Source organism: Balaenoptera borealis (assembly GCF_965194805.1).
Source record: "Balaenoptera borealis genome assembly, chromosome: 19".
Taxonomy (NCBI): domain Eukaryota; kingdom Metazoa; phylum Chordata; class Mammalia; order Artiodactyla; family Balaenopteridae; genus Balaenoptera; species Balaenoptera borealis.
Window position 1 is genome coordinate 52837271 of NC_138878.1, and position 26946 is coordinate 52864216.

General features: G+C 46.7%; 1 protein-coding gene across 5 annotated transcripts; it reads left to right on the plus strand.

The window, feature by feature from the left end:
• The first annotated feature begins 43 nt into the window (after positions 1-43).
• UPK1A (uroplakin 1A) lies at positions 44-23072 on the plus strand. 5 transcript variants are annotated; one of them, XM_082369622.1, is made up of 9 exons: positions 44-12998; positions 13420-13568; positions 13654-13754; positions 14166-14257; positions 15760-15960; positions 19034-19108; positions 19242-19349; positions 20847-21026; positions 21445-22337. In XM_082369622.1, exons 2-9 carry the CDS (start codon positions 13498-13500, stop codon positions 21940-21942), a joined length of 1326 nt encoding a protein of 441 aa, XP_082225748.1. In that variant the 5' UTR covers positions 44-12998; positions 13420-13497; the 3' UTR covers positions 21943-22337. The 5 variants fall into 5 exon arrangements, with proteins under 5 accessions (XP_082225748.1, XP_082225747.1, XP_082225746.1 ...); XM_082369621.1 differs by having other exon boundaries at positions 44-12982; XM_082369623.1 differs by lacking the exon at positions 21445-22337 and adding exons at positions 22350-22433; positions 22513-23072 and having other exon boundaries at positions 7143-13568.
• The last annotated feature ends 3874 nt before the right edge of the window (positions 23073-26946 follow it).

Sequence of the window (26946 nt, forward strand, 5' to 3'; positions counted from 1 at the left end):
TTTTCTTTTTTCTCTTTTTAAATTTTTTTTTTCTTTTTTTTTTAATTTTTCTTTTAATAAACTTTGACCACCTCTTCTTTACCAGACAATAGAGTGAGTGATTATACAAAATGACCTCGAGTTCCTGTATGTGCTAAAATTTATCTGTATGTTCTCCTTTATTATCTGTATAATTTTTAAAAACTTATGTTTTGAACCACATGAAAATAGTATAATAAAAACTCCTATGTACCCATCACCTAGCTTCAACAGTTATCAACAAGTGAACACCCCTCTCCCTCTAGGTTATTTTATTTTATTTTTACTTATTTATTTATTTGGCCACACCACGTGGCTTGTGGGATCTTAGTTCCCCAACCAGGGATTGAACCTGAGCCCTCGGCAGTGAAAGCGCTGAGTCCTAACCACTAGACCACCAAGGAATTACCCCTCTAGGTAATTTTAAAGCAAATACTGGAGATCATATTTTATCCAGAAATAAGTAAGTATATGTATCTCTTCAAGATACAGGTTTATTTTAAACATAATCATATAATTGTATCTAAAAGGTAATACATTCTTAATATCATCTAATAAGCAGTCTTCTGTACAATGTGTAATTTCTCCCTATTTTCTAGACTTCCTCTTAATCATGTTGATTATGGTGACAATTGGAAGTCACTTAAGTAGGCCAAGTTAAGAAATGTTCTTTCTTGATGTCCCCAAAGGAATTGCCACACAATAACAGTACAAAATATCATCCACCGCAAACTTGTCAACAGGGAACTCCTGACACAGTGTGACCAGCTAGAGTACCATGTTGTGGCCAAATTGGTGTTTCGGACAAGACCACTCAGATGGTTGTGTAACAAACTTATCTGAAGTATGTTCAAAAGAGCAGAGATGATTCTTGTATTGAGGGAAAATGGCCCTAGGGAGGGCTCTTCTGAAATGGCTGCCCATGAGGAGGGGCGCTGTAAACAGGAGCCTAGTGCATGCATAGGGGCTTTGAGGGACTGTAGAAGCTTCTGGCATGTGTCAGGAATAGGAAAGAAACATGGTGAAAATTTCAAATGAAACAGGAAGTCCAGTGAAAAGACAAGATATAGGACTTCCTTTGACCCCAGTCACCCAGTCCTGCCCAGAGGCTGCCACCATTAGCAGTTACAGAGATAGCCTGTACATCTAGAAGCATTTATCTTGTCTATTTGATTTGATAAGGATTTGATATGGCTCTCCCATTTCCTCTTTGCTCTCCCACTGCTCATGCAGTCCCTCCCACACTGACCTCTTCATTTGTGACAGGAACCCTGTGAGCTAATGAGAAGGTCAACGCACCAGGCTCGCTCCAGCCTCAAGGCCTGTGCAGCTGCTGCTTGCTCTGTCTGTGAGGCTTAGCCACACAGCTCACTCCCTCCTGCGTTCAGCTCTTCCCCAGATACAACTCAGTGTGCCCTTCCCTGGCCACTCGACCTACCAATTCGACTCCACACACACACTTTGCAGCCCTCATCCCTTTGGTTTCTTAAGTATTTACACTAATATTCCTGTATTTTATTTATTCATCCTTGATAATTGTCCCCCCACCACTAGAATGTAATATCTGTGAGGACAGGGATTTTTAAAATATATATATATATATATATATATATATATTCCCTCTTTCATCATTTTATTATGAAAATTTTCAAGCATACGGAAAAAGTGGACAAATAGTACAATAATTGCCCTTATACCCACCACCTAGTTTTGACAGTTGTTAACTATTATGTCATACCTACTTTGTATATGTGTACATGTAATTTTTTCCTGAATCATTTAAAAGTGCTTTCCAAACATGGTGACAACTTCACTCATAAGTACTTAAGCATGTATCTTTGAAAAAGGCCATGTTTCTTCAATACGATTGTCACTCCTAAGAAAAACTAACATGAATTCCCTAACATCTCATATTCATATTTCCCAAATCATACCCCAAAATCTTTTTACTGTTGTTTTTTTTTTAATTGAGTTTATTTTTTATTTATTTATTTTTGGCTGTGTTGGGTCTTCGTTGCTGTGCGCAGGCTTTCTCTAGTTCCGGTGAGCGGGCGCTACTCTTCATTGTGGTGCGCGGGCTTCTCATTGCAATGGCTTCTCTTGTTGCGGAGCACGGGCTCTAGGCGCGTGGGCTTCAGTAGTTATGGGTCGCGGGCCCTAGAGTGCAGGCTCAGTAGTTGTGGTGCACGGGCTTAGTTGCTCTGTGGCATGTGGGATTTTCCTGGACCAGGGATCAAACCCATGTCCCCTGCATTGGCAGGTGGATTCTTAACCACTGCGCCACCAGGGAAGTCCTGTTGTTTATTTTTTATACCAGGATCCCATCAAGGTTCACCTGCATTTGATCTTTAGGTCTAGTAGTTTTTCAGTTCTAGAATAGCCCCACCCCCGCCCCACCCACTCTTGTAAGAGTGGAATTTTTTAAGAGGCCGGGCCAGCTGTCTTGTAAAATGTTCCCCATTCTGGATCTGTCCGATTGTTTCCTCATGGTGTCATTTAGCTTCTTCCAGCATCTGTAGTTCTTATAAACTGGAAGTTAGCTCTAAAGGCTTGATTAGATGCAGATTATTTTTTGCAAGAATCCTTCCTGTGTGTATCTTCCTTATTGCTTCCCATCAGGAGGTACCTGATGCCAGGTTGCCCCATTAGTGGGGGCCACTAGCTGTCTCCTCTGGAAAGATCTGGCAGATGACCTGTGAGATGATACTATGGGGAATGGTTCCACCACAACAACTTTGCACATCTCCACATGAGCCACGTAAGCAGTACTTACTTGTGGTCTGACCCGAACCACAGCAGAACTCCTGGTGATTCCTCCTGAAACAAAAGGAGATAAGCAGTCTTGCAAAGAGCTGCCGTGAGGCATTTTCTCACCCGCCTCCTTCTCTTGCAGAGACTGCTTCAACACCATTTCTCACCCAGCTCCCGTGTTTCAGTTGAGTACAGGACTTTGCACCTCACTCCTTAGGGTATAGCTGCAGGCTGTAAAACTACTCTGAAGCTACCCCACTGGACACCTTAACTGCCTTATCGCAGATCTTCCAGCAACTCAATAAGCCATGTATGATTATGACCCCTATTTTACAAGTGAGGAAACTGGGGCTTCTATTCCCCTGCCAGGCCATGTGGCTGTGTTTCCCTTTAGTGTATATGTATAGGAGAGGGTTCAGTGCAGAAAACAGAAACCTTTCAAGGCATATTAAGTAGAAAGGGATTTAATAGGAGAAATCTAGTACAATAAATCCATGTGATGATATGAATTTGGATATAGTATACCCTCATCGTGTTCAACTCAGCATAACCCCACATAGAAAGAACATACCTCAACATAAGAAAGGCCATATATGGCAAGCCCATAGTTACCGTCATACTGAATGATGAAAGGTTGAAAGCTTTTCCTCTAAGATCAGAAACAAGACAAGGGTGCTCACTCTCACCACTCCTATTAACATAGTACTGAAAGTCCCAGCCAAAGCAATTATGCAAGAAAAAGAAATAAAAGTCATTCAAATCAGAAAGGAAGAAGTAAAATGGTCTCTGTTTGAACGTGATATGATCTTATATGTAGAAAATCCTAAAGACTCCACCAAAAAAGTGTTAGAACTGATAAACAAATTCAGTAAAGTTGCTAACTTCAAATCACAAATACTATCCTTGTACACCCCCATTTTATATTTTTGATGTCACAATTAACATCTCTTTATATTGTGTGTCCATTAACAAATTATTTTAGCCATTGTTAATTTTGATACTTTTGTCCTTTAATCTTTATACTAGAGTTAAGTGATTAGCATACCACTATATTATAATATTAGAGTATTTGAATTTGACTATATACTTACTTTTACCAGTGTGTTTTATATTTTCATCTTTTTATGTTACTAGTTAGCATCCTTTCATTTCAGCTTGTAGAACTCCTTTCAGCATTTCTTGTAAGGCAGTTCTAGTGATGATAAATTCCCTCACCTTTTGTTTGTTTGAAAAGTCTTTATCTCTCCTTCATTTCTAAAGGACAACTTTTCCAGGTAAGTATTCTTGGTTGGCAGTTTTATCTTTCAGCACTTTGAATATATTATCTTACTCTCCCCTGGCCTGTAAGGTTTCTGCTGAGAAATCCACTGATAGCCTTATGAGAGTTTCTTTGTAGGTAAGGATAATTTTTTCTTACTGCTTTTAACATCCTGCCTTTGTTTTCCATTTTAGACAGTTTTATTGTAATGTGTCTTGGAGACTTTTTTTGTGCGTGTGTGTGTTTTTTTTAGTTGAAATTTTGGGGGAGGGATGTCCCTGGTGGCGCAGTGATTAAGAATCCGCCTGCCAATGCAGGGGACACGGGTTTGATCCCTGGTCCTGGAAAATCCCACATGCCGCGGAGCAACTAAGCCTGTGCACCACAGCTACTGAAGCCCGCGCGCCTAGAGCCTGTGCTCTGCAACAAGAGAAGACACCGCAATGCGAAGCCCGCACACCGCAATGAAGAGTAGCCCCCGCTCGCCGCAACTAGAGAAAGCCGAGCACAGCAACAAAGACCCAACGCAGCCAAAAAGATTAAAAAAATAAACTATACTGGAATAAAATATTTTTAAAAAACTGGGGGGAAGCTTATGAGATTAATGAATTTGAATGTCCAAATTGCTCTCCAGATTTGCGAAGTTCTCAGCCATTTTTTCTTTTAATAAGCTTTCTCCCCCTTTCTCTGTCCCTTCTCCTTCTGGGACTCCAATAATGCATAATTTATTTCTCAATGGTATCCGATAGTTCACACAGGCTTTCTTCACTCGTTTTCATTCTTTTTTCTTCGTTCTCTTCTGTCTGGAAATTTCAATTGAACTTTCTTCTGCTTCACAGATTCTTTCTTCTACTTGATCAAAGCTATGTTGATGCTTTCTACTCCATTTTTCAGTTTATTCATTGTATTCTTCAGCTCCAGAACTTCTGTTTGGTTCTCTTTTATAATTTCTATGTCTCTGTTAAACTTCTCATTTTCTGTATTGTTTTCTTGATTTCAGTGCATTGTCTTTTCTTGTAGCTCAAGAAAAGCTTCCCTAAAACAATTATTTAAAATTCCATATCAGGAAAGCCACAGATCTCCATTTCACTGGGGTTGGTTACTGAAAAATTATTGTGTTCCTTTGGTGATGTCATGTTTCCTTGATTTTTCACATTCCTTGAAGTCTTGCATTGCTTCCTTTGCTTTTGAAGAATTGATCACCTCCTTCAGTCTTACTGACTGGCTTCAGAGGACAAATACCTTCCATCAGCCCTGGTGGGGATTCTGAGGCTTTCTCAGGACTTTTCTATGGATACACCTGCTCCATCATTTCTTGTTCCCTCTTGAGGGGGAATTCTTAAGACTGTATGCCTTCTATCAATCCTGCAAAGCCAGACTGAATGCTGACAACCTCCTGTTTGCTTTCCCTAGGGCTGTGCTGAATGCCCAAGTTTATGTGCTTTCTCCTAATCCCCCAGAGTTGGCTGACTTTCTGCATGCGCTCAGTAGCCATCTGCAGAGACTCACTCTCACAGCCCTCAAGGGTGTGCACAGGGAGCTGGTCATGAGGTGGGAATGTGTGTGGATGAGGCACGCAGAGCACTGGAGGCGCTGTGGGCCAGCTGTGGGGGAACCACAGGCGAGGCATCCCCAGTGGCTCATGTGCAGTCTTCCTACTGTCTGTGATGTGGTTACTAGGATCCGAGTCCCTTTGATGATTTCTGAGAGCCCTGGATGCTATTCTCCCTGCCACTCCCTGCTCCACCCCCCCGCCCCAGTTATGCAAAACTCAGTATTCCTCTTCAGTGCATCGAATCTTGGATTTTTTTTCCCCTCCAGCAGTGTGCTGGAACTTCTCTGCTGGATACCCAGACTTCTCATCTGTGAGTGATTTTCAAAATCACTTTTGGGGGACGATGGTAGAAAAACTCCTATTTCACCATTCTGATAACATCACTCTCTCAACTTTTACAAAGGTACAAAAATATCCAGGAAAAATCAGTCATTTCCCGACCTTCTCTAGCCACAACGAGGTGACTGCCATCACTGGTTTCTTATGTGTCCTTCCAAAGATAGTTTATACATTTGCAAGCAGATCCTCCCTCCTATCTGCCTACCCACCATAGTAGCCTGCTGTTCCTGTTGTTCTGAACCTTGCTTTTCTCCATTAATAATAGTATTTGGAAATCATTCCTTGTCAATCTGATATTCTTTTTTTACATTTATTTATTTATCTTTGGCTGTGTTGGGTCTTCGTTTCTGTGTGAGGGCTTTCTCTAGTTGCGGCAAGCAGGGGCCACTCTTCATCGCGGTGCGCGGGCCTTTCACTGTCGTGGCCTCTCTTGTTGCGGAGCACAGGCTCCAGACGCGCAGGCTCAGTAGCTGTGGCTCACGGGCCTAGTTGCTCCGCGGCATGTGGGATCTTCCCAGACCAGGGCTCGAACCCGTGTCCCCTGCATTGGCAGGCAGATTCTCAACCACTGCGCCACCAGGGAAGCCCTCAGTCTGATATTCTTGAACTTTTTCAAATTGTACAAGTAATGCATGAATATGTTTTCTTCTTTTTTCTTTTTCTTTTCTTTTTTTTTCTTTTTTTTTTTTTTTTTTGACCACACCATGTGGCTTGTGGGATCTTAGTTTCCCGACCAGGGATCGAACCCAGGCCCTTGGCAGTGAAAGCAAGGAGTCCTAACCACTGGACTGCCGGGGTATTCCCTGAATATGTTTTCTTGGCTTAAAAAAAAGGAAAATACTCCAGCAGAGTCAGTGTCACCCAGAGAGGCCTTATGGTGTAGTGTAGTGGTTAAGGGGGTAGGCACTAGAGCCAGGCTGTCTCAGTTCAAATTCAGGCTCTACCACTTACTAGGTCTGAGGCCTTGGGCAAATTACTTGACCTCTGTGTCACGGTTCCCCCATCTGTAAAATGAAGTTAATGACACTTTCCTCATTGGGCTGTTGCGCAGATTAAATGGGATGCTACGTGTAAAGTGCCTAGAACAGTGCCTGATACTACATGTGAAGTGCTTAGAACAGTGCCCTGTGTGTTGAAAATGCTCTCTAGATATGATTTGCTCCTGGTACATTGGTCTCCTTTCTGGGCTGTGGACACATCAAGGAACTTTTCCTTCTCATTGTCTTTGTGTGTGTGTGTGTGTGTGTGTGTGTGTGTGTTAAGGACACTTAACATGAGATCTACTCTCTTAACAGTTTTTTTTTTTTTTAGCTGCGCCACACGGCTTACGGAATCTTAGTGCCCCAACCAGGGATTGAACCCAGGCCCTCCGCAGTGAAAGCGCAGAGTCCTAACCACTGGACCACCAGAGAATTCCCTTAACAGATTTTTTATTTATTTATTTTTTAAATAAATTTTATTTATTTATTTATTTATTTTGGCTGCATTAGGTCTTTGTTGCTGCGCGCGGGCTTTCTCTAGTTGCGGCGAGCAGGGGCTACTCTTCGTTGCAGTGTGCGGGCTTCTCATTGCGGTGGCTTCTCTTGTTGTGGAGCATGGGCTCTAGGCACACGAGCTTCAGTAGTTGTGGCACGCGGGCTCCGTAGTTGTGGCTCGCAGGCTCTAGAGCGCAGGCTCAGTCATTGTGGCTCACGGGCTTAGTTGCTCTGCAGCATGTGGGATCTTCCTGGACCAGGACTTGAACCCGTGTCCCCTGCATTGGCAGGCAGATTCTTAACTACTGCGCCACCAGGGAAGCCCCCCCTTAACAGATTTTTAAGTGTACAGTATAGTATGGTTAACTGTAAGCACAATGTTGTACAGCAGACCTTTAGAATTTATTGATCTTACGTAAGTGAAACTTTATACCCATTGATTAGTAATTCCCCCATTTTCCTCCCCTCCCAACCCCTGGCAACCACCATTCTACTCTCTGCTTTAATGAGTTTGACTATTTTTGTTACCTCTTATAAGTGGAATTATGCACTGTTTGTTCTTCTGTGGCTGGCTTATTTCACGTAGCACCATGTCCTCCAGGTTCATCCATGTTGTCGTCTACTTCTCTAAGGGTGAACAATATTCCCTTGTATGTATATGTCATGCTCCCTCTGTCAGGAACGTTCTTTCCTGCCTTTTATTTACCTGCCAGCCTCAGTCTCCTCCTCCAACGTCCCTTCCTCCAGGAAGCCTTCCTCTACGCCCTGGGCTGGCTCAGGCACTTCCTCTGGGCTCGCACATTCCCCTTTGTTTTCCCCATGGTGGCCCTGACCCTTCGGCCTGCGCTTCGTCCCTCAATGCCTTGGTCACTTCAGCATCCCCCTGACCATGCTGAGTTGTCACTCTCTGGTGAGTGTCTGTCCCCCCCCCCATTCTTCCGTGAGCTTGTGAGGACAGGGACAGAGCCAGCCTGATCGCCACTGTGTTCCCAGCATCGTGCCCCACAGGGCTGGGCATGAGAAAAATTCAGTATGTGCATCAGACCCTTAATGCTTAGTTCAGGCCTGATCACATACTTGGTGCTCAATAAATCTGAGACAGAAATAAGAAGGCTTTTTGACTGTCCCACCCTAGTGCTTTCCTCCTTGCTTCACCACCTCACACCACGTCCTAGTCTCCCCTGACTTCTCTCTCTCCCTCTCCCTCCCTTCCTCTCTTCTCCTCCAGCCACACTTCACACCGGCCCCACCCAGCTCTGAGGCTTCCCTTTCTTGGGCGTGATGTCCACCTCTCACACCCCTACCCGTGAATTTCAGGCCCTCCCTTGCTCAGCTGACCCAAAGGAGCACCTGAGATTTCAGCCTTTCTTTATTACCTTGGCACCCAAACTTCAGGTTTCAGAGCGTTGCTAAGTCTGCATACCTCTGAGCTGCCATTGATGGCATTTTTCTATATCCTCTTTGATCAAATGAATTCACTTGGAAAGGAAACAACCTATGACGTATTCCTGCAAAAAACTGGATGAAGTAGAGCCACATATGTGATGGATAAATCTCAAAAGCATAATGTTGAGGTGGAAAAACTCAATTGCATGTACCATAAGATACAATTTATGTAAAGTTTACCAAAAAATCTAAAACTATTCTATACATTGTCAATGAATATATGCATATATATTAAAAATAGGAAAGCGTGCATAGGAGTAGAAACCCAAAATGCTAACAAACATATGAAAAGATGCTCAAAATCATCAGTAATAAAACAAGCGAGAATTGAAATAATGGCAGTTACCACTTTACACTGAATTACTCTTTGTCAAAAACTAGAAAGCTGAGTAATATCAAGGGTGGGTGCTGAGGAAATGATACAAGAACCCTCATGAACTGTTGGTTGGAGTGTGGAAGGGGACGGCCTTTGTGGAAAGCAAACTGCCACATACATACCCAGGACCCAGCAATTCTGCTCCCTAAAAAAGAGACACAAGTCTCTACCGGGCCAAGCGTGAGGGGGTTCATTGCAGCATTATTACCAGTGGGAGTGGTGTGGTGAGGGAGTTGGAAGTAGCCTGACTGCCCTCTCTGGGGAGGAGACAGTAAACTGGAGGATGCACACCAGAGGGGCCCCCAGCAACTGTCAGAAGCCATGGGCTCAATGTGCCCGGAGTCACATGGATGGACCTTAATAAACGTGTAGTGCTCAGCAAGAAAAGTAAGAATAGGATGAGCTATTTAACACAATCACGGGTATGTCAATCAGAAAAGACATGAGCAGGAAACACTGGTATCCATTTTACAAGAACCCACTCAACAAAAAAAGATATATATGAGAATATTAGAATGTTTGCCAGTGGGGGGAGGGGGCACCGAAAGAGACTAGGATATGGAGATATGAGGAAATACATTAAATTTAAATCAAGAGGGCTTCCCTGGTGGCGCAGTGGTTAAGAATCCGCCTGCCAATGCAGGGGACACGGGTTCGAGACCTGCTCCGGGTAGACTCCACGTGCCGCGGGAGCAACTAATCCCGCGCGCCACAACTACTGAAGCCCGCGCGCCTAGAGCCCGTGCTCCGCAACAAGAGAAGCTGCTGCAATGAGAAGCCCGCGCACCGCAATGAAGAGTAGCCCCCCTCGCCGCAACTAGAGAAAAGCCCGCGCACAGCAACAAACACCCAATGCAGCCAAAAATAAAATAAATTAATTTTTTAAAAAAACACCATTCACTTAAAAAAATTTTTTAAATCAAGAAGTATCTTGTGGGGGATAATGAACTATAAACTGAGGGTGTGGGATTAACGCAATCCAGGGCACCTGTGATCTGAAAAGGAAGACAAGGGAAGGGTGTGGAGGAGGAGGAGTCCCAGATTTATTTATTTATTTATTTATTTATTTATTTATTTATTTATTTATTTTTGTCTGCGTTGGGTCTTCATTGCTGTGCGCGTGCTTTCTCTAGTTGCAGCGAGCAGGGACTACTCTTTGTTGCGATGCACGGCCTTCTCGTTGTGGTGGCTTCTCTTGTTGCAGAGCACAGGCTCTAGGGCACGCGGGCTTCAGTAGTTGTGGCTCACGGGCTCTAGAGCTCAGGCTCAGTAGTTGTGGTGCACGGGCTTAGTTGCTCCGTGGCATGTGGGATCTTCCCAGACCAGGGATCAAACCCATGTCCCCTGCATTGGCAGGAGGATTCTTAACCACTGCACCGCCAGGGAAGTCCGAGTCCTAAATTTAGTAGTGAAGTTGTCTCTGGGGCGGGATCACGTGGCTTCATATGCCATCTGCAATGTATGCACCTTAAAAAAACAATCTGCAGTGAATACAGAAAATACTTAGATTTGACAAAGCTGGGATGTAAGGATGTAGGTGTAGGTTACATTATCCCTACGTTTTCTTGTATAGTTGAAATATTTTATAATAAAAAAGTTTGAGAAAACTTTCCTTTCACCACTGCCCATGGAAAACAAAACATCTTAAAAATAAATACAATGAAAATATGTTACTATTAAATTCTAGTGAGACACTGAGGCCTGTTGAAACCTGCTCTAAGCAAGAAAGGAGAGGTATTTAGGACACAGTAGCATCAAATTACTGAGCCTCCCTCCATGGCACCGTCTGAAGGACTGGTTAGAAATGGCTCACCTTCTCATCATGTGAATTTTGTATCATTTCATGCCATTTCATTTCATGTCCATGGAATGCCTAAAATTACCTCATGTGCCCTCTTTCGAAAACACCACTTTTAACACATCGAATATGTTTCTTTTGAAAGGATCTACCCTCTTTAGAATAAGGCATTGGAATAAAAAAAATACAGAAAAGTGCACTTATCGTGAGGGTACTGCTTGATGAATTTTCACAATCTGAATACCCCTGTGTAACCAGCATCCAAATCAAGAAAGAGAAGCCCCCTTCCTGTCCCCCCTCCCAGTCACATGCTCCCAAGGGTAACTACTCCCTGACTTTTATCTTTCTAGATTGGTATTGCCTGTTCTAGAACTTCCTATCTAGCATCATACAGTGGTAGTCTTTTGAGTGGCTTTTTTCATTTAGCGTAATGCTTTTGAGATTCATCCCTGTGGTTGCGTGTATCCATAGTTCGTTCCCTTTTGTTGCTGAATAGTATCCATTATATGCATGTACCATCATGGACTTATCCATCCTCCTGTTAAGGGACACTTGGGTGGTTTCCAATGTGGGGCTGCTATGAATACACTCACAGCCTTTGGTAGACGGAAGTGGGGGAATTTCCAGGGACAAATGGCCGGATCACAGCATAGGCGTATGTTATCTTTAGGAGATCTCGGCGTTGTGATTTTTATCATCAGCCTTCTGAGCATCTAAGTAATTAGCACTTCAAATTTTATTGTTTTGAAGACTAGCTTATATAACAGTAAGAAAGAATAGTGAAAATTCAAGTTTGACATCAAAACACACTGGGTTCTTGTTTCAGAACAAAATGAATCCCTTTTATGACAGGTGACATATGCCTCCATTGATGAAAACTTTTTGCTTTTACTAGACATTTTATATAACTTTCAATTGCTTATAGTTATCAACTATTTGAAAATAAAAATATTTCATTTATTAGCATGGTCCTATTATTTTGCAAGTTACTTTAGCTAAAACTTATAAAGTGTATTTGACAGGTTATATAAATTATTATTTCAATGTTCTCATTAGTCCTTAATATATGTAAATCAACAGAGAAAAACTATTTTAAATGTATAGTGGATTGACTAAAAATCAAATTATCCATTTTAATCGGAAGACATTTCATGAGTCTTATTACCAAGCCAGTATCCTGACGATTGAATTTTAAGTTCCATTTGTTTGCCCATTTCTCACTGGGGAAAGCCAAAGCACGGAGAGAAAACCAAGCAAATGCCCTAGCTCTCCGGGTTGAAAAGTTCTGGGGAAGGACGGGCCCAAGTCACCCTTTTCGCCTGCAGAATCAGCCTTTTGCCACTAGGGGGCGCCACCGGAGAGACCGTGGGCCGCTCCGGAGCGCTGCTGGTGAGGCGCGGCAGCCCACTGCACACCAGGCCCGAAGACACCCTTTGCAGATATCCCCGGCCTCAGTTCCCATCGCCGCCCAGGAAAGTGGTCTGATGGTACCCATTCTGCAGATGGGCAGATGCACACGCCAGGTCGCGCGGCACGGAGTAGGCGCAACAGGGATTTGAACCGAGGTCTCTTCGATTCTGCAAACTGAAGACATTTCCACCCACGGCTCCACCTCGCTGTGACCCTGCTTTGTCCGCGCGTTTGTGGTGATGGGGGGGGCCTCCCACCAAGCCCATTCAGGGTGCCCCTCCCTTTTGCTTGCACACTCCTCTCCCTGCTTGCTCGCTGAACACTCATCTCAAAATCCCGTCACACACCCATCTCCTTCCATCCTCCCCCTCAGCGCAGAAACCGAGCACCAGCATCCCGAGCATCCCTCCCCCTTGCCTCATCTCCTCCCACCTCCCTGCCTCATCCAGCCGCCCTTGCCTGCTGGGGTCCCTGCCTAGACCTCCCCTTGGGCTCCCAGCCTTGGAGAGGTGGAGCCACCAGTAGAGGATGCAGTTCTGGGCTTGCGGACACACGTGTGGGTTTTTTGTTTGGTGTGTTTTTTTTTAATTGTTCATTCATTTATTTATTTATTTTTGGCTGCTTTGGGTCTTCGTTCCTGCTCCCGGGCTTTCTTCTAGTTCTGGCGAGCGGGGCGGCGGGGGCGGGGGGGCTACTCTTCCTTGCGGTGCACGGGCTTCTCATTGCAGTGGTTTCTCTTGTTGCAGAGCACAGCTCTAGGTGTGTGGGCTTCAGTAGTTGCAGCATGTGGGCTCAGTAGTTGTGGCTGCGGGCTCTACAGCACAGGCTCAGTAGTTGTGGCTTACGGGCTTAGTTGCTCCGCGGCATGTGGGATCTTCCCGGACCAGGGCTCGAACCCGTGTCCCCTGCCTTGGCAGGTGGATTCTTAACCACTGTACCACCAGGGAAGTCCCCTTACTTGTGGGTTTGACCTGGATCTCTCCCTCCTCCCAGAAAGGCCCTAGTCCTGAGGAGAGACATCAGGTTGTGCACTCGCCCTCTCCACCCCGCCCACTTCCACCACCATGACAGATGGGGAACCAGAGGCCACTGCAGGTCACCCTGCTCATGTGGCCAGATATTAGCACAATCTGGAATTTCAGGTCTGTAAATCACTTGGGGGAGGGGGCTCATAAAACTGTTCTCCCATTCTGATCTGCTGGCTTGACCTCTTGTCCCCTCCTCCAGACACCCTCCCCCCTTCCAGGAAACTGGCCCAAGGAGGGGCCTGGGCATATATAGGGAGCCACTGTGGGAGGGCCTGGCCAGAGAGGCTTCAGGCAGAGAAGGTAAGGACGGGGCTCTGGGGGTCTGGATGGGCCGGGGGAGCTGGGGAGGTCTGAGGCTAGGGGTGGGGGGCAGCCCTGAGCTCTGGCCAGTGACTGCCCCACCCAAGGCTACGTTTCCTCTTTTTTATTTGGCCAAGCCACTCAGCTTGCGGGATCTTGGTTCCCCAACCAGGGATTGAACGCATGTCCCCTGCAGTGGGAGCACGGAGTCCTAACCACTGGACCACCAGGGAACTCCCTCCTCCTCTGTAAAATGGCCCACTGCCGGGGTTGTGGGAGGCTGGGCACACTTGGTACTGGCTTGGGCCCATCAGAGAGCTGGCAGCAGCCCCTGGCAGCTGGGGTGTGGAATGGGGGCAGTGGGTCCTCTCCCGGCCCCTGCCTGGCCTCATCCCGGCTCGTGTGTCCCAGGCAAGACTATGGCTTCTGCGGCAGCAGCAACAACAGAGAAGGGGTCTCCAGTTGTGGTGGGTCTGCTGGTCGTGGGAAACATCATCATTCTGGTGAGACATTCCCTGGTGCTGGGAGCCCAGTGGGCGGGTGAAGAGGAGGGGGGCGGTCCTGAGCCTGGGAGTGGGACAGCTGAGGGCCCAGGACTCACCTAATGGCCAGTGTCGCCTGGCTCTCAAGTCAGAACAGCCCCGATTCGAATCCCAGCTCTGCCTCTCCCCAGCTGTGTGACCGTGAGTAAGTGACTTTACTTCCCTGTGCCTGTTTCCCCATCTATAAATTACGTCCTCACCGTGGGCATTGTTGTGTGGATTAATCCATGTATGGCCCTCAGCTCAAAAAAAGTGCTTGACCAGTGCCAGCTATCATCATTAACATGATTATGGACATAAGGTGCATGATTGGTGCACAGGAGACCAATAGTAATGTATAATAACAATGTCTTTTAATTACGTGATACCTGTACATGGCTCTGGAGCCAGACAGCCTGGGTTCAAATCCCAGCTCTGTCACTTTCTACTGTGGGACTTGGGGCCAGTGATGTAACCTCTCTGGGCCTCAGTGTTCTCATCTGTAAGATGGAGATAAAATAGGAATGCTGAGAGGATAAAATGAATTATTGGATTTGTGCTTAGGCCAGAATTTGGCACACGTGGTTGCTATCTGTGTTGGCCATAACAGCAGTAGTGCAGGAGAGCTGGTAACAACGATGATTATCACCCAGAAAGCAGTTTCAAGGACCAACGCACACAGTAAATACTCTATGAGAGTTAGTTTGATTGTTGGCAAAGGTATCCACTGAACAGTCTTCCTCTCTCCTTGTTCCCCATCCCAACAGATAACCAGATTTTTATTTTCTCCAATATTTCTTTAAGCAAATAGGAACCTATATATCTATTTTCTCCCCTTTCTTGCCCCAAACGTAGCTCATTCCACACCCTGCTCCGTGCCTCCCATTTCCTCCTGCACACATTCTCCGTGCACATGAGTCCTCAGACAGCCTCCCTGCCCTTTTCCACAACTGCCCAGCCCTCCGTTGTGTGGCATCCTGGCTCCTTTACCCACGGTGCTGTGGGGAATAACCTTGTGGGTGTGTGATTTTCCTGCCTGGGCAGGTGTATCTGGAGTATTGATTCCTGCAAGTGGAATTGCTGGATCAAAGGCTTGATGCTTTTGTAATAGTTCTGGCCACGGCCAGACTCCCCTCCTCAGGGAATAGCAACACTCTTCAGGGGCGGCGGGCTAACCCAGCATCTCCTCAGTGCCAGTCATGAGCTCCAGGCTTTGCATGTAGCATCTCTTTGTATCCTTGAAGCCACTGGCAGCTGGGGTGTGGGTGGGGGCAGGGATCTGGCTGGGTCCTCCCTTCCCTCGTGGCCTCCTGCCCACCTTCATCCCTGCTCATGGAAGGTGACATCTTTGCCACTCTTACTACGTGCCCACTTCACCAAGAGGGCAGTAGAGGCTCAGAATGGGGAAGGCCCTTCTCATGGAGACTCATGCAGCCGGGGCTGCTGCCCCTGTGCAGGCCTTGCTAACCGGCTGCCCTGTCCAGCTGTCAGGCCTGGCCCTGTTTGCTGAAACGGTATGGGTGACCGCCGACCAGTACCGCGTGTACCCACTGATGGGCGTCTCGGGCAAGGATGACGTCTTCGCCGGTGCCTGGATCGCCATCTTCTGCGGCTTCTCCTTCTTCGTGGTGGCCAGCTTTGGTGTGGGCGCAGCGCTCTGCCGCCGCCGGTCCATGATGCTCACGGTGAGGCCCCAGGAGGAAGGGATGGGGACGGCTGGGCACAAAGGTCACCCTCACAGAGTCGTAATAACAACCACACCGCAGCCACTAGTGTGTGTTCCGCGTGGCACCACACTTGGGCCTCGTGGCAATCAGGTCATTTAATCTGCCCATAACCTAATAACCTAGGCTCACCTGTTACTCCCATTTTGCAAAGAAAACTGGGGCACAGGGGAGGCAGGGAAGGAAGCTCTGCGTGGGAGGATGGCTCTTAAGTAGCAGGACTGGCATTTGAACCTCAGCTGGTTGGTCTCCAGGGTCTGTGCTCGGGAGCTCTGTTGATAACAATGACAATAATAATAGCACAGCAACCATTTAATGAGCGCTCACTACATTCTACATGCTTTACATAGATTAGTTCATTTGTTCCTCACAACCCACCGTGAGGTACCATCATCATCTTCATCATCATCATCATCTTCATGGCCCATTTGACAGAGTTGAAACTGAGGCTCAGAGAAGTGAATCCACTTAACCAGGGTGGCACAGCAAGTGAGTGACAGAGCCAGGATTTAAACCTGAGCACTTCAGTGCTTGAGCCTAGGCTCCTAATCTCTGCCCACAGCAATAACCCACACTCCCCAAGTACCTCTCACGTTCTGACACTAGGCTAAGCAGTTTAGAAAATGAGCTCCTTCAATCCTCCCAGAATCCGTCTGAAGTTAGTGCTTCTCTACCCATTTACCAGATGAGGAAACTGAGGTTCAAAGAGGCCCACAGCCCAGATGATAGGGAGGCCAGGGATTCCAATCCTGGCCCCACTGACACAGAGCCAACACTGGGTTTTCCCCAGCTGAGGGCTTTTTGGATTCCCAGGAGCAGCTACTTATCCAATCCACAAATGTTTATACAGCAAGAACCATGTGCCAAACCCTGCGCTAGGCACTAGGCTATTTTGTGAGCAAACCATAAAAGCCCTTGCCGTGGGGGAGGATACTCTCATGGGGGAGACAGGGACCAGGCAAGGGAGAGCTGGAGCTGGGGATGGGAAAGGGAAGATCTTGCAGGCAGCGAAAGTGAAGCCCCGGGGCGGAGGCTGGGGTGGGGGGCCTGGGGGTTGGTAAGGGAGTGAGCCGCTTGAGTATCTGCAGAAAGAGCATTCCAGGTGGAGGGAACAGCAAGAGCAAAGGCTCTGAAGCCAGAGGGGACAGGAGTCCAGTGTGGCTGGAGCCAAGTGGGGGTGAGTGAGTGAGTGAGAGGAACTGAGGGCGGACAGGGGAGGAGAACAGCAGCGGGGGGAGGTTTGCTGGCCTTGAGGGGAGAGAGGGGCGAGAGCGGAGGTGGGCCTATCAGGTGGACCTGCAGGCCTTGGTAAAGACTTTGGCTTCTCTATGAGTAATGTGGAGCCATGCAAAGGCTCTTTTCCTTTCCTTTTCTTCTTTTTTTTTTCTTTCTTTCCTGCATTTAGTTCTCTGGCAGAACAATTTAACCAAAGTCCTAAAAGTTCACCCAACTAGTAAAAGAAAAAAGGTCTGTGTCTGTCTCTCCTATTAGTTTGTCATTAACTAAGACACGGATTTTTTTTTTTTAAATTATTATGGGAAATCTCAAACAGACTAGAGTGAACGGCACGATGCACCCTGTGTACCTATCGCCTGGTTTCCACAATATCACCCACACATCGTCCCCTCTACCCCTACCCTCTGCCTGCCCACATTTTTCTTTCCTGGGGTATTTTGAAGCACATTCCAGACACCAAGTCACTTCCCTGTAAATACTTGCGTGCACAATTCTCTGAGTGATAAGGATGTGGTTTTAAAGCAGCCAGGCGTGTGTGGCCACATCATCTCGTCTGGGCAGTGGAGCTGGCACATCCACACCCCACGCCCTGTTGCTTTAAGGGTGAGGGGAGGGGACAGCTGAGGATCAGAAAAATAATTTTCATCAAACACCAATTAAAGAGGTTTTTCAGGTTTGGGTTTTTTTGGTTTTTTTTGTTTTCCCCAATCACCATACCGCGGGCACATCGTGCAAAATTCACCCCAGTCCCTTCCTATCTGTCTTCCAATACCCAATCTGTGTTCAGATGTCCTTGGTTGTCTCGGGAATGTCTTTATTTTTTTCTTTTCTACAGTAGGCATTCATTTTACTGCATCCAAGCCAACAGTTAACAGTTAAGGGAATACCTTACATATTTTTGTTGATTGCATTGTCCTGTAACGTTTTATTTTAAAAAATTTCAAACATACAGAAAAGGTAAAGACTTGCAAGGTGAACACCTGTATATCCCCCACGTAGATGTTTCCATCCACATTGTCCTATACTTTTTTTTTTTTTAACATCTTTATTGGCGTATAATTGCTTTACAATGGTGTGTTAGTTTCTGCTTTATAACAAAGTGAATCAGCTATACATATACATATATCCCCATATCCCCTCCCTCTTTCGTCTCCCTCCCACCCTCCCTATCCCACCCCTCTAGGTGGTCACAAAGCACTGAGCTGGTCTCCCTGTGCTATGCGGCTGCTTCCCACTAGCTAGCTATTTTACGTTTGGTAGTGTGTATATGTCCATGCCACTCTCTCACTTTGTCCCAGCTTACCCTTCCCCCTTCCCGTATCCTCAAGTCCATTCTCTAGTAGGTCTGCATCTTTATTCCCATCTTGCCCCTAGGTTCTTCATGACCTTTTTTTTTTTTTAGATTCCATATATATGTGTTAGCGTATGGTATTTGTTTTTCTCTTTCTGACTTACTTCACTCTGTATGACAGTCTCTAGGTCCATCTACCTCACTCCAAATAACTCAATTTCGTTCCTTTTTATGGCTGAGTAATATTCCATTGTATATATGTGCCGCATCTTCTTTATCCATGTCCTATACTTTTTAAAAGATTGTGTTTCTGGGAATTCCCTGGCGGTCCAGTGGTTAGGACTCAGTGCTTTCGCCACCAGGACTGGGTTCCATCCCTGGTCGGGGCACGGCCAAAAAAAAAAAAAAATTGCATTTCTCTCATGGATCCATCCCTTGAGGGGTGAGACTTCACAGGCTTGGCCCTGACAGGGCTGTCCCTGCGACCCTCCCTCCGTCTCTCCTCAGTACCTGGCGCTCATGCTCACCGTCTACATCTTTGAGTGCGCCTCCTGCATCACGTCCTACACCCACCGAGACTACGTGAGTCGGGGGGAGGACAGGGGAGGGGCATGACTTCCAGGGACAGTTTGGTGAGGGTCTTGGGCCGGCAGTGGAGGTCGATCTCTCTCCCCACCCAGCCCCGCTGGACCTTGTTCTTCCCGGCCCACTGCAGATGGTGTCCAACCCATCCCTGATCACCAAGCAGATGCTGACCTTCTACAGTGCAGACTCGGACCAGGGCCGGGAACTCACCCGCCTCTGGGATCGCATCATGATTGAGGTGGGCAAGGGTAGGCAGGATGGGTGGGGAGGGCTGGAAGAGCTGAGGCTCTGACCAGGTCTCCCATTATGGCCCCCATTAGGGCTCCCATTATGCCCATTGGTAGATGATATCCACTCATGTGGTTCTTATGAGGGAGGGGCTCTGGTCCTTGCGATTTTCGGGATGAAAACAGGCCCAAAAGAGGGAAAGTCACTTGCCCAGGGTCATATGCTTGGTAAGGGGCAGAGCTGGGATCCAAACCTAGATCCAGAGCCCCTGCTCTTAACCATTGCACATGCTGTCTTTTTTTTTTTTTTTTTTTTTTTTTGCAGCATTGGGTCTTCGCTGCTGCGCTCAGGCTTTCTCTAGTTGCGGCGAGCAGGGGCTACTCTTCGTTGCGGTGTGCAGGCTTCTCATTGCCATGGCTTCTCTTGTTGAGGAGCATGGGCTCTAGGCACACGGACTTCAGTAGTTATGGCACGCAGGCTCAGTAGTTGTGGCGCACGGGCTTAGTTGCTCCGCGGCATGTGGGATCTTCCCGGACCAGGGCTCAAACCCGTGTCCCCTGCACTGGCAGGCGGATTCTTAACCACTGCGCCACCAGGGAAGTCCACACCTGCTGTCTTAATAGTAACAATAGTAATAATAATAACAGATGGTGGTCCAGTGGTTAGGACTCCGTGCTTCCACCACAGGGGACTCGGGTTTGATCCCTAGCTGGGAAACTAAGATCTGCATAGCGGCGAGGCAGAGGCCAAAAAAAAAAAAAGAATTGTTCAATTAAAAAAATAACAACAACAAACACTTAAGAGCACTATGTTTTGTTTAGCGCCGTTCAAAGCACTTTCAAGCTTATTTAATCCTCACAACCAGTCCATAAAGAAGATCAGCTCTTTAGCGGTGAGGAAACCAAGGCAGGAAGCTGAGGGTTTGCACGAGGTCACACAGCTGGTAGGTCACAGAACCAAAAGGACTCAAACCCAGGCTGTCAGGTTCCAGAAGCCACATTCTTAATTAAACTCAACATGATATGGCAGCACAAGAGGAGAATATTGAGGACCCAAGGGAAATTGAGGTCCCCATTCGGTTCGTCATGCAGCTAGCCAGGACTGGGACCCAGGTTTGAAGGAGCCTATGTTTTCATCATTTGAGAGTCACAAATTAAACACCCACGGGGGTCAGGTGAAGCCAGAAATCTGCCTTTTGGTGTCACTTACCTCAGGTTTTGTTGACAGCTAATTAAAACAAATTTTTTTTTTCCAATGAATTTGTTTTTCAAAACAATTTTAAAATAAATCATGAGTGTGGGTTTGAGCCAAATCCCCCATCAGCCTCGGGGTGCTGGGACAAGTATCTTCTGCTCCTTTGCTCACGCACAGACACTGCTGCCCCTCTTCGAGGAGGCCCAGGATGTGGGAAGTGCAGGCCAACCTTATCCTTCCTCGCTGTGTGACCTCAGGGGAGCGGCTGTCCTCTCTGAGCCAGAGTCCTCCTGACCCCTGCCTCTCTCTCCAGCAAGAGTGCTGTGGCACGTCAGGTCCCACGGACTGGGTGAACTTCACATCAGCCTTCCGGGCCACCACCCCAGAGGTGGTGTTCCCCTGGCCCCCGCTGTGCTGTCGACGGACTGGCAACTTCATCCCCCTCAGTGAAGAAGGCTGCCGCCTGGGCCACTTGGACTACCTGTTCACCAAGGTGTGTCTCCTCCCCGCTGCTGCGTCTGTCGGTCTATCTGGCCCTCTCTGGTTCTTCTATCTTTTTCTCCCTCCCACTGTCTGTCTGTCTGCTCCTCCCTCCCATCTGGCTTTCTCCTTCTCTCCCCTCCCTCTGACTCTCTCAACTCTCCATCTGTCCCTCCCTCCCTCTGCAAGTCAGCGGGATGAACCCCGGTTCCGGTTTGATCTGATCCAGACCTGGCGGCGCCTGAAACTTCTCAGCTTGTCTGGGGATAAGAGCAACAGTAATAGTACCAGCAGCACAACACCAATAACAACCAACATTTATTGAGCTTTTACTTTGTACCAGGCCTCCTTGTAGGTGCTTTAAGTTTTTGCCTTATTTAATTCTCACCACAGCCTTATGAGGTAAAGGTTATAATTATCTCATTTTACAGATGATGAACCTCACTAGTGGCGGATGGAGTTGGGATGTGATTTCAGGCAGTCAGGCCCCAACCAGGTGCTTTAATTCCTGCAAAGGGAGTGCAGAGGCAGAGAGAGAAACCAGAGGAGGAGAACCGGGTCCCCTTGGCTGCCTGGGGGCCCTTCACCGTCATGCCTTAGATCAGGTGTCACACAGAGGGGAGCCTGCATGCAAACCATCACGGCCACCAGAGTCGGACAGCCCTTCCTTGAGCCCTGGCTCTCTGCAGAGTGCTTCCATGCGTCATCTCACAGGATCACCACGACTGCTTTCGGAGGGCAGTGCTGTCAAAGATCGCCATTTCACAGATAGCAAAACTGAGGCTCAGAGGCTCAGAATCATAGCTAGGCCCCATAGCCAGCAAGCGGCAGAGCTGGCCCCCAGCTCCGTCCTGCCTGAGTCCAGGGCACACACCCTGAATCTTTGCTCTTGGCTGCTTCCAAGTTGCGCCAAGCGGGGGTCTACATGAAGGCGACAGGTGTGGGGCTCTGGGCCCACTCAGCCTTACCTCCAAATGAGGAGGTGTCAGAACTGGACTGATCCTAAAGGCGTATTTCAAACCCTTGGAACTTGGGGGCAGCATGGGAAGCCAGCCCAAAACAAAATCACCCTCAGACTGTCATAGGCACCATCGGGGCAGCACCTGCTCGTGCAGGGCCTGGGTTAACATCACCTCCCTGGCTCCCTGAAACCACCCTGGGAGGGAGACACTGCTGGGATCCCCAGGGTGAGACACCCACTTCCTCGTGGTCCCACAGGTAAGAAAACCAAGGCTCGAGGCAGGAAGTGACTTTCCCAAGGGCGCCCAGTGACTCTTGCTTTCAGCAGCCAGCCTCCCCAGGCATTTTCTCAGACCCCCGTGTTCCCTCTGCCCAGGGCTGCTTCGAACACATTGGCCACGCCATCGACAGCTACACGTGGGGCATCTCATGGTTTGGGTTTGCCATCCTGATGTGGACGGTGAGAGGCGGGAGTCTATGGGCTGGGTGGGATGCGGCTGTGAGGCTGGGGCGCCCCTCACCTGACTCCTGCTCTCCAGCTTCCTGTGATGCTGATGGCCATGTATTTCTACACCACGTTGTGAGGAACAAGAAGGGAAGTCCTCGTGCACACCCGGCTCCTCCTCCTGCTCCCTCCCGCTGAGATGCCCGCCTCACCTCTCCCTTTCCCACCTCCTCCACCCTTCCCTCTCTCCACTCCAAAGATGTCTTACCAGGTTTCTGAGCCCTGCTGGGAGTCGGGGTGCCCTGAAACCCCTGGACATGTGTGCACGGACCCTTAGACCTTAACCCCATCTCACTTGGCTGATTCCTGGCCCATCTTTCAGTGTCAACTTAAAATCCTGTCCTGGGAGGGGGGGTGGGCCCTTCCCTGATCTTACCACCCCATTCGCGGATGCCTCTCTTGTAGCTCCCTGAGTTCCTCCTTCATGCTGGATGTCGTCATCATCACTGAATAGTTTGTGATTGTCTATTTAAGCTCTGGTAGACTGGGACTGCCATGAGGGGAGGGACAAGTTCTGTTATGGGTACTTTAATATCCCCAGTATTGCCCAGCACAGGGCTGAGCATGGATATTCAATAAATACTGCTTGAATGAGTTAATTTGTTTTCTTCGGAGGCCGAGGCGAATAACCAGAACTCTTCCAATGGAAGTGGCAGAAACCCAGCTGGCACTGACTCAAACACAAAATAGAAAGTATTGGCTCGTGTAACTGAGTCAGTAAGGCTGGCTTCAGGCATGTCTGGATCCAGGGGTTCAGTCTAGATTTCCAGGAAACCTGCTTCATTCTCAGGCAGGATTTCTCTGGCGACACGAGACTTACATCTTCATAGCTAAGCAACAGAGCAGCGAGAAAGGGCCTCTTTCCCAATAACTTTTGCCAAGGTCAGGGATTAAATCTCACTGACTTGGTTTAGGTTCTAGACCCACTCTTTGGTTGGGGAAGGGCAGGCACTATGGATTAACATTCCTGCTAAGGATGCATCCAGGGGTGGTGTTAGGAAAGGGGGTTGTTTACCAAAGGAAAATCAGAGTGCAGGGATGCTGGGCCAGTACAGGTGACAGACATCCTCCTACTAGGGACTAAAGCTTCCAGCAGGTTCTCTAAGGGGTGCATGAGAGCAAACAGTTTAAGAATCTCATCACTGCTCTTTTGTCCTCTCTGAAGCAGGCTCATGCTCTGGCCATTTTACAGCAATTAGGCCCTGCGAGGAGAGTTTGTCTTCCTTCCCCATCAAATGAGGTTTCTCAGGGTCCTCATTTACTCTACTGGTCTGCAGATGGTCTGCAAATGCTGAATTCAGATGTCAGCTTTTGAAAATATACTTTAAAAAAAAATCTGTATTGGTCAAATCTATTAGGGTGAAAATTGGAAACAACCTAACCTCCTTCAGCAGGGGGTGGGATGTACAACTCGTGTTATATCCTTGGACTGGAATTCTCTGTGGCTGTTAAAAAGAAGATAGATCTATGTGAACTGATATAAAAAGATGTCATAATGGTATAAATAATTAGAAAGCAGGTATAAGGATGTTCATTACAGTAACCTAAATGAACATCAGTAGGGGACTGGTTAAATTAGCTATGCTATGTCTATTCTCTAGAATACCACACACAGTAGTAAAAAATAATGTTTTAACATGAAAAAAATCTCCAAGAAATGCAAGTAGAAACACTTGGCAAACCACATACAGTACTTTTATCCCTGTAGATACATATGTAGGGTAGGTTTTGTCTTTTAAAATAAATGGGTCAAGGTTTTTAAAATAATTTTTAGAAGAATTAGGGAAAATACTTTTTAAAATCAAAAATCATTTATAACTCTTCCACTTAAAAGATTATAAAAATTTACAAATGGAAGTGTCCCATGTTCCGCTCCCCAGTAAACTCCCCCCCCAAATCTGTAGATAACTGCTATTAATACATGATAAACGTCCTTTTTGGCTTTTCAAAAGTTTATATCGACATATCTATATATACTTGTATGAGCACACACATACACACACATTTAATAGAATAATGCTTTAAATATTGCTTTGCAACTTGTTTCCTTCACTTAACTGTACATTTTGGTCATCTTTCCATGTCAGTATATATGAATTCACCTCTTTTTTTTTTTTTTTTGACTGTTGCAGTGTATTCCAGGGTATAGCTGTGTCATCGATCATCATGCTCTATTGTAAGTAAATAAGGCAAGGAGCAGGATAAGCATAAGTGATTTCATTTTTATAAAAATTCTATATACATATTTCTCATGAAGGATTCCGTTGAGAAGGGGTATGGGATGGAGGGCCCAGAGGAGGAGGAATTTTCACACCATATATATCTTTATAACGTTTGAAAAAGATGTTCGTAAAGATAATCTATTACTTTTCAAAAACAAAAACTAGTAAAGGGGTTTCTAAGATACTAAACAATGTACAGCTTTGCTTTTCAAGCCAGAATTTTTTTAAATGCCGTGTAGTTGTTACACGTACCATATTTTAACACACAAGAGTCCCTCCAGGTTAACTGGCCTAACAGGCTTTTCTGCAGGCCCTGGAATGAAACTTCTCCCCCATCCCTGAGCACATATTTGACCACGTTGTAAACATGTCAAGGGAAGGGGGGATTTCGTCCCAATCTACTTTTAAATTCAGGTGTGTCCTCAGGAGCAAGTTCACAGTGACCTGGCCCGTGACTTCGATTCTCTGAGAAAGGCAGAGAGGCAGTACTGGGTTCTCACCACGCCTCCACCACACTCTGAGCCTCTATGTGCCCCTCTGTAAAATGGGGTTCTAGCAGTCCCTACCGCATAGCTTAGGGTCCGATACATTCTAAGAGCTCCGGAACCCATAGACCTCTTTACTATGAATCAGGAATTTTCTAAATTCTGTGCAATGAGAACCAAATGCAGAAATAAACTGCCGGGTAAGGCTGCTACTGTGTCTGGTGAGCCCCAGTTTCAAAGGTTTGGGGGCTCCACCACCCTCGATGTACAGTAGCCAATTAATTCATCGAAGTGACTCACATATCTGTGCTTTAAAAAGTCAAATCATACTTGAAAATGCTTGGTGCTTTCGCTGAGAGATGTTCAACCCATGGGCTCAGCATATGTTAGCGTTAATATAACGCTTTTTGCCTGAGGGTCCTTCAAGAACGTTTGTGGAGTTAGTGGAGATTGATATGCCTAAAATCAAATTTTTCCTTAAACGTCACACTGCAAAAGAATATTTAATGTCGTGGGAGAATACCTGAAAAGTTGTTAAGTGAGAAAAGAAGATTACAAAAAGGCATGCCAAGTATGATTGCTTTTCTGATAAAAATTCAAGTATGTGTGTGTTTGTGTTAAAGTTGTAAAACACAGTCTCCCAAAGGTTAACCTTGGTTATCAAGGAAGAGGAGACACTTGAGGGGGATTTTTATTTCATTCCTTGGGCATTTTGGTATTTTCCAAATATTCTATGATGACTCTTGCTTTTGTCCTCCAACAAAAATAAATATTAAGAGAGCTCCTTTCTACTTACTAGATGGGATGCTGCCTAATTCATGACGTGTTGAATAAAACCAATTAGATCTTCAGATTTACTCGGTTGATTTTTCTTAACACTCCTACTCAGAGCTAGTTCTGATCATACAACCACAGCCTCCTGAAGACAGATACTCCTCTCTAGTCATCAATCTCACATTGGCTATTGCAATTTAACAGTGGAGCTCAAATTTGCCTGGTTGAATGGGATGTGATCCAATTTCCAATAGACAGTTCCTGAAGCAGAAGAAGTGGGTGTCCCTCTGTAGGCCTTTCTGTTTCAAGTAAGATCCAAATAAGTGACTGGCAAAGGAAACTTAAAGGCAGCTCACCACTGAGCAATTTCAGAGAGACCAGAGCTGGGAAAACCTGACACCAGCCCCACCCCATCTCCAGCGCCCACTGCAGACAACTACAAACAAGCTGCTCTTGTTTTTTCACTTCTGGTAGTAACTGTATAAATAAAATAGATGAAGGATAGATAGATGGATGGATGAACGGGTAATGACTGATAATCTTTTTAAAGAAGAAAAATAAATAAATATTAATAAAAACTTCACTGTAGGACATGAGATGTGTACTGAGAAAAGAATTACCTTGCTAAATATTTTCAGACTTTACCTGAGCCGTTAAAACAGGTCAGGCCTCGTCAGATGCTGGGGTCTTGGAGTCAAGCTGGCCTCTGGGCAGCAGGTAGGGGGCCTCCACCTCTGTCCCACATCTGCCACTCCCTTCTCTGGCTTCATCTGGCCACATATTTGCTCAGCTGGAATGGCAGCAGTGTGGCCTGGCCAAGGCAGGCCTCAGCTGGCAGGACGGGTTTGTCTGCCCTGGCCTTTTCACTCAGAGGCCCACTCCTGTGGGTGAGAGAGGAGCAAAGAGATGAGGGCCAGGTGAGTGAGGTTCCCAGGACCACCCAAGAGAGAGGCAGCCATTCGATGGCTGTTCCTACTGCGCCTCTAC

Excerpts from the sequence above, each read along its gene's own strand:
- UPK1A (XM_082369620.1), top strand. The coding sequence starts at position 13,498 with ATGGGGAACCAGAGGCCACTGCAGGTCACCCTGCTCATGTGGCCAGAT. Across the intron at positions 13,755-14,165 it reads AGAGGCTTCAGGCAGAGAAG|GCAAGACTATGGCTTCTGCG; the intron begins GTAAGGACGGGG and ends CGTGTGTCCCAG. Across the intron at positions 19,109-19,241 it reads CCTACACCCACCGAGACTAC|ATGGTGTCCAACCCATCCCT; the intron begins GTGAGTCGGGGG and ends GGCCCACTGCAG.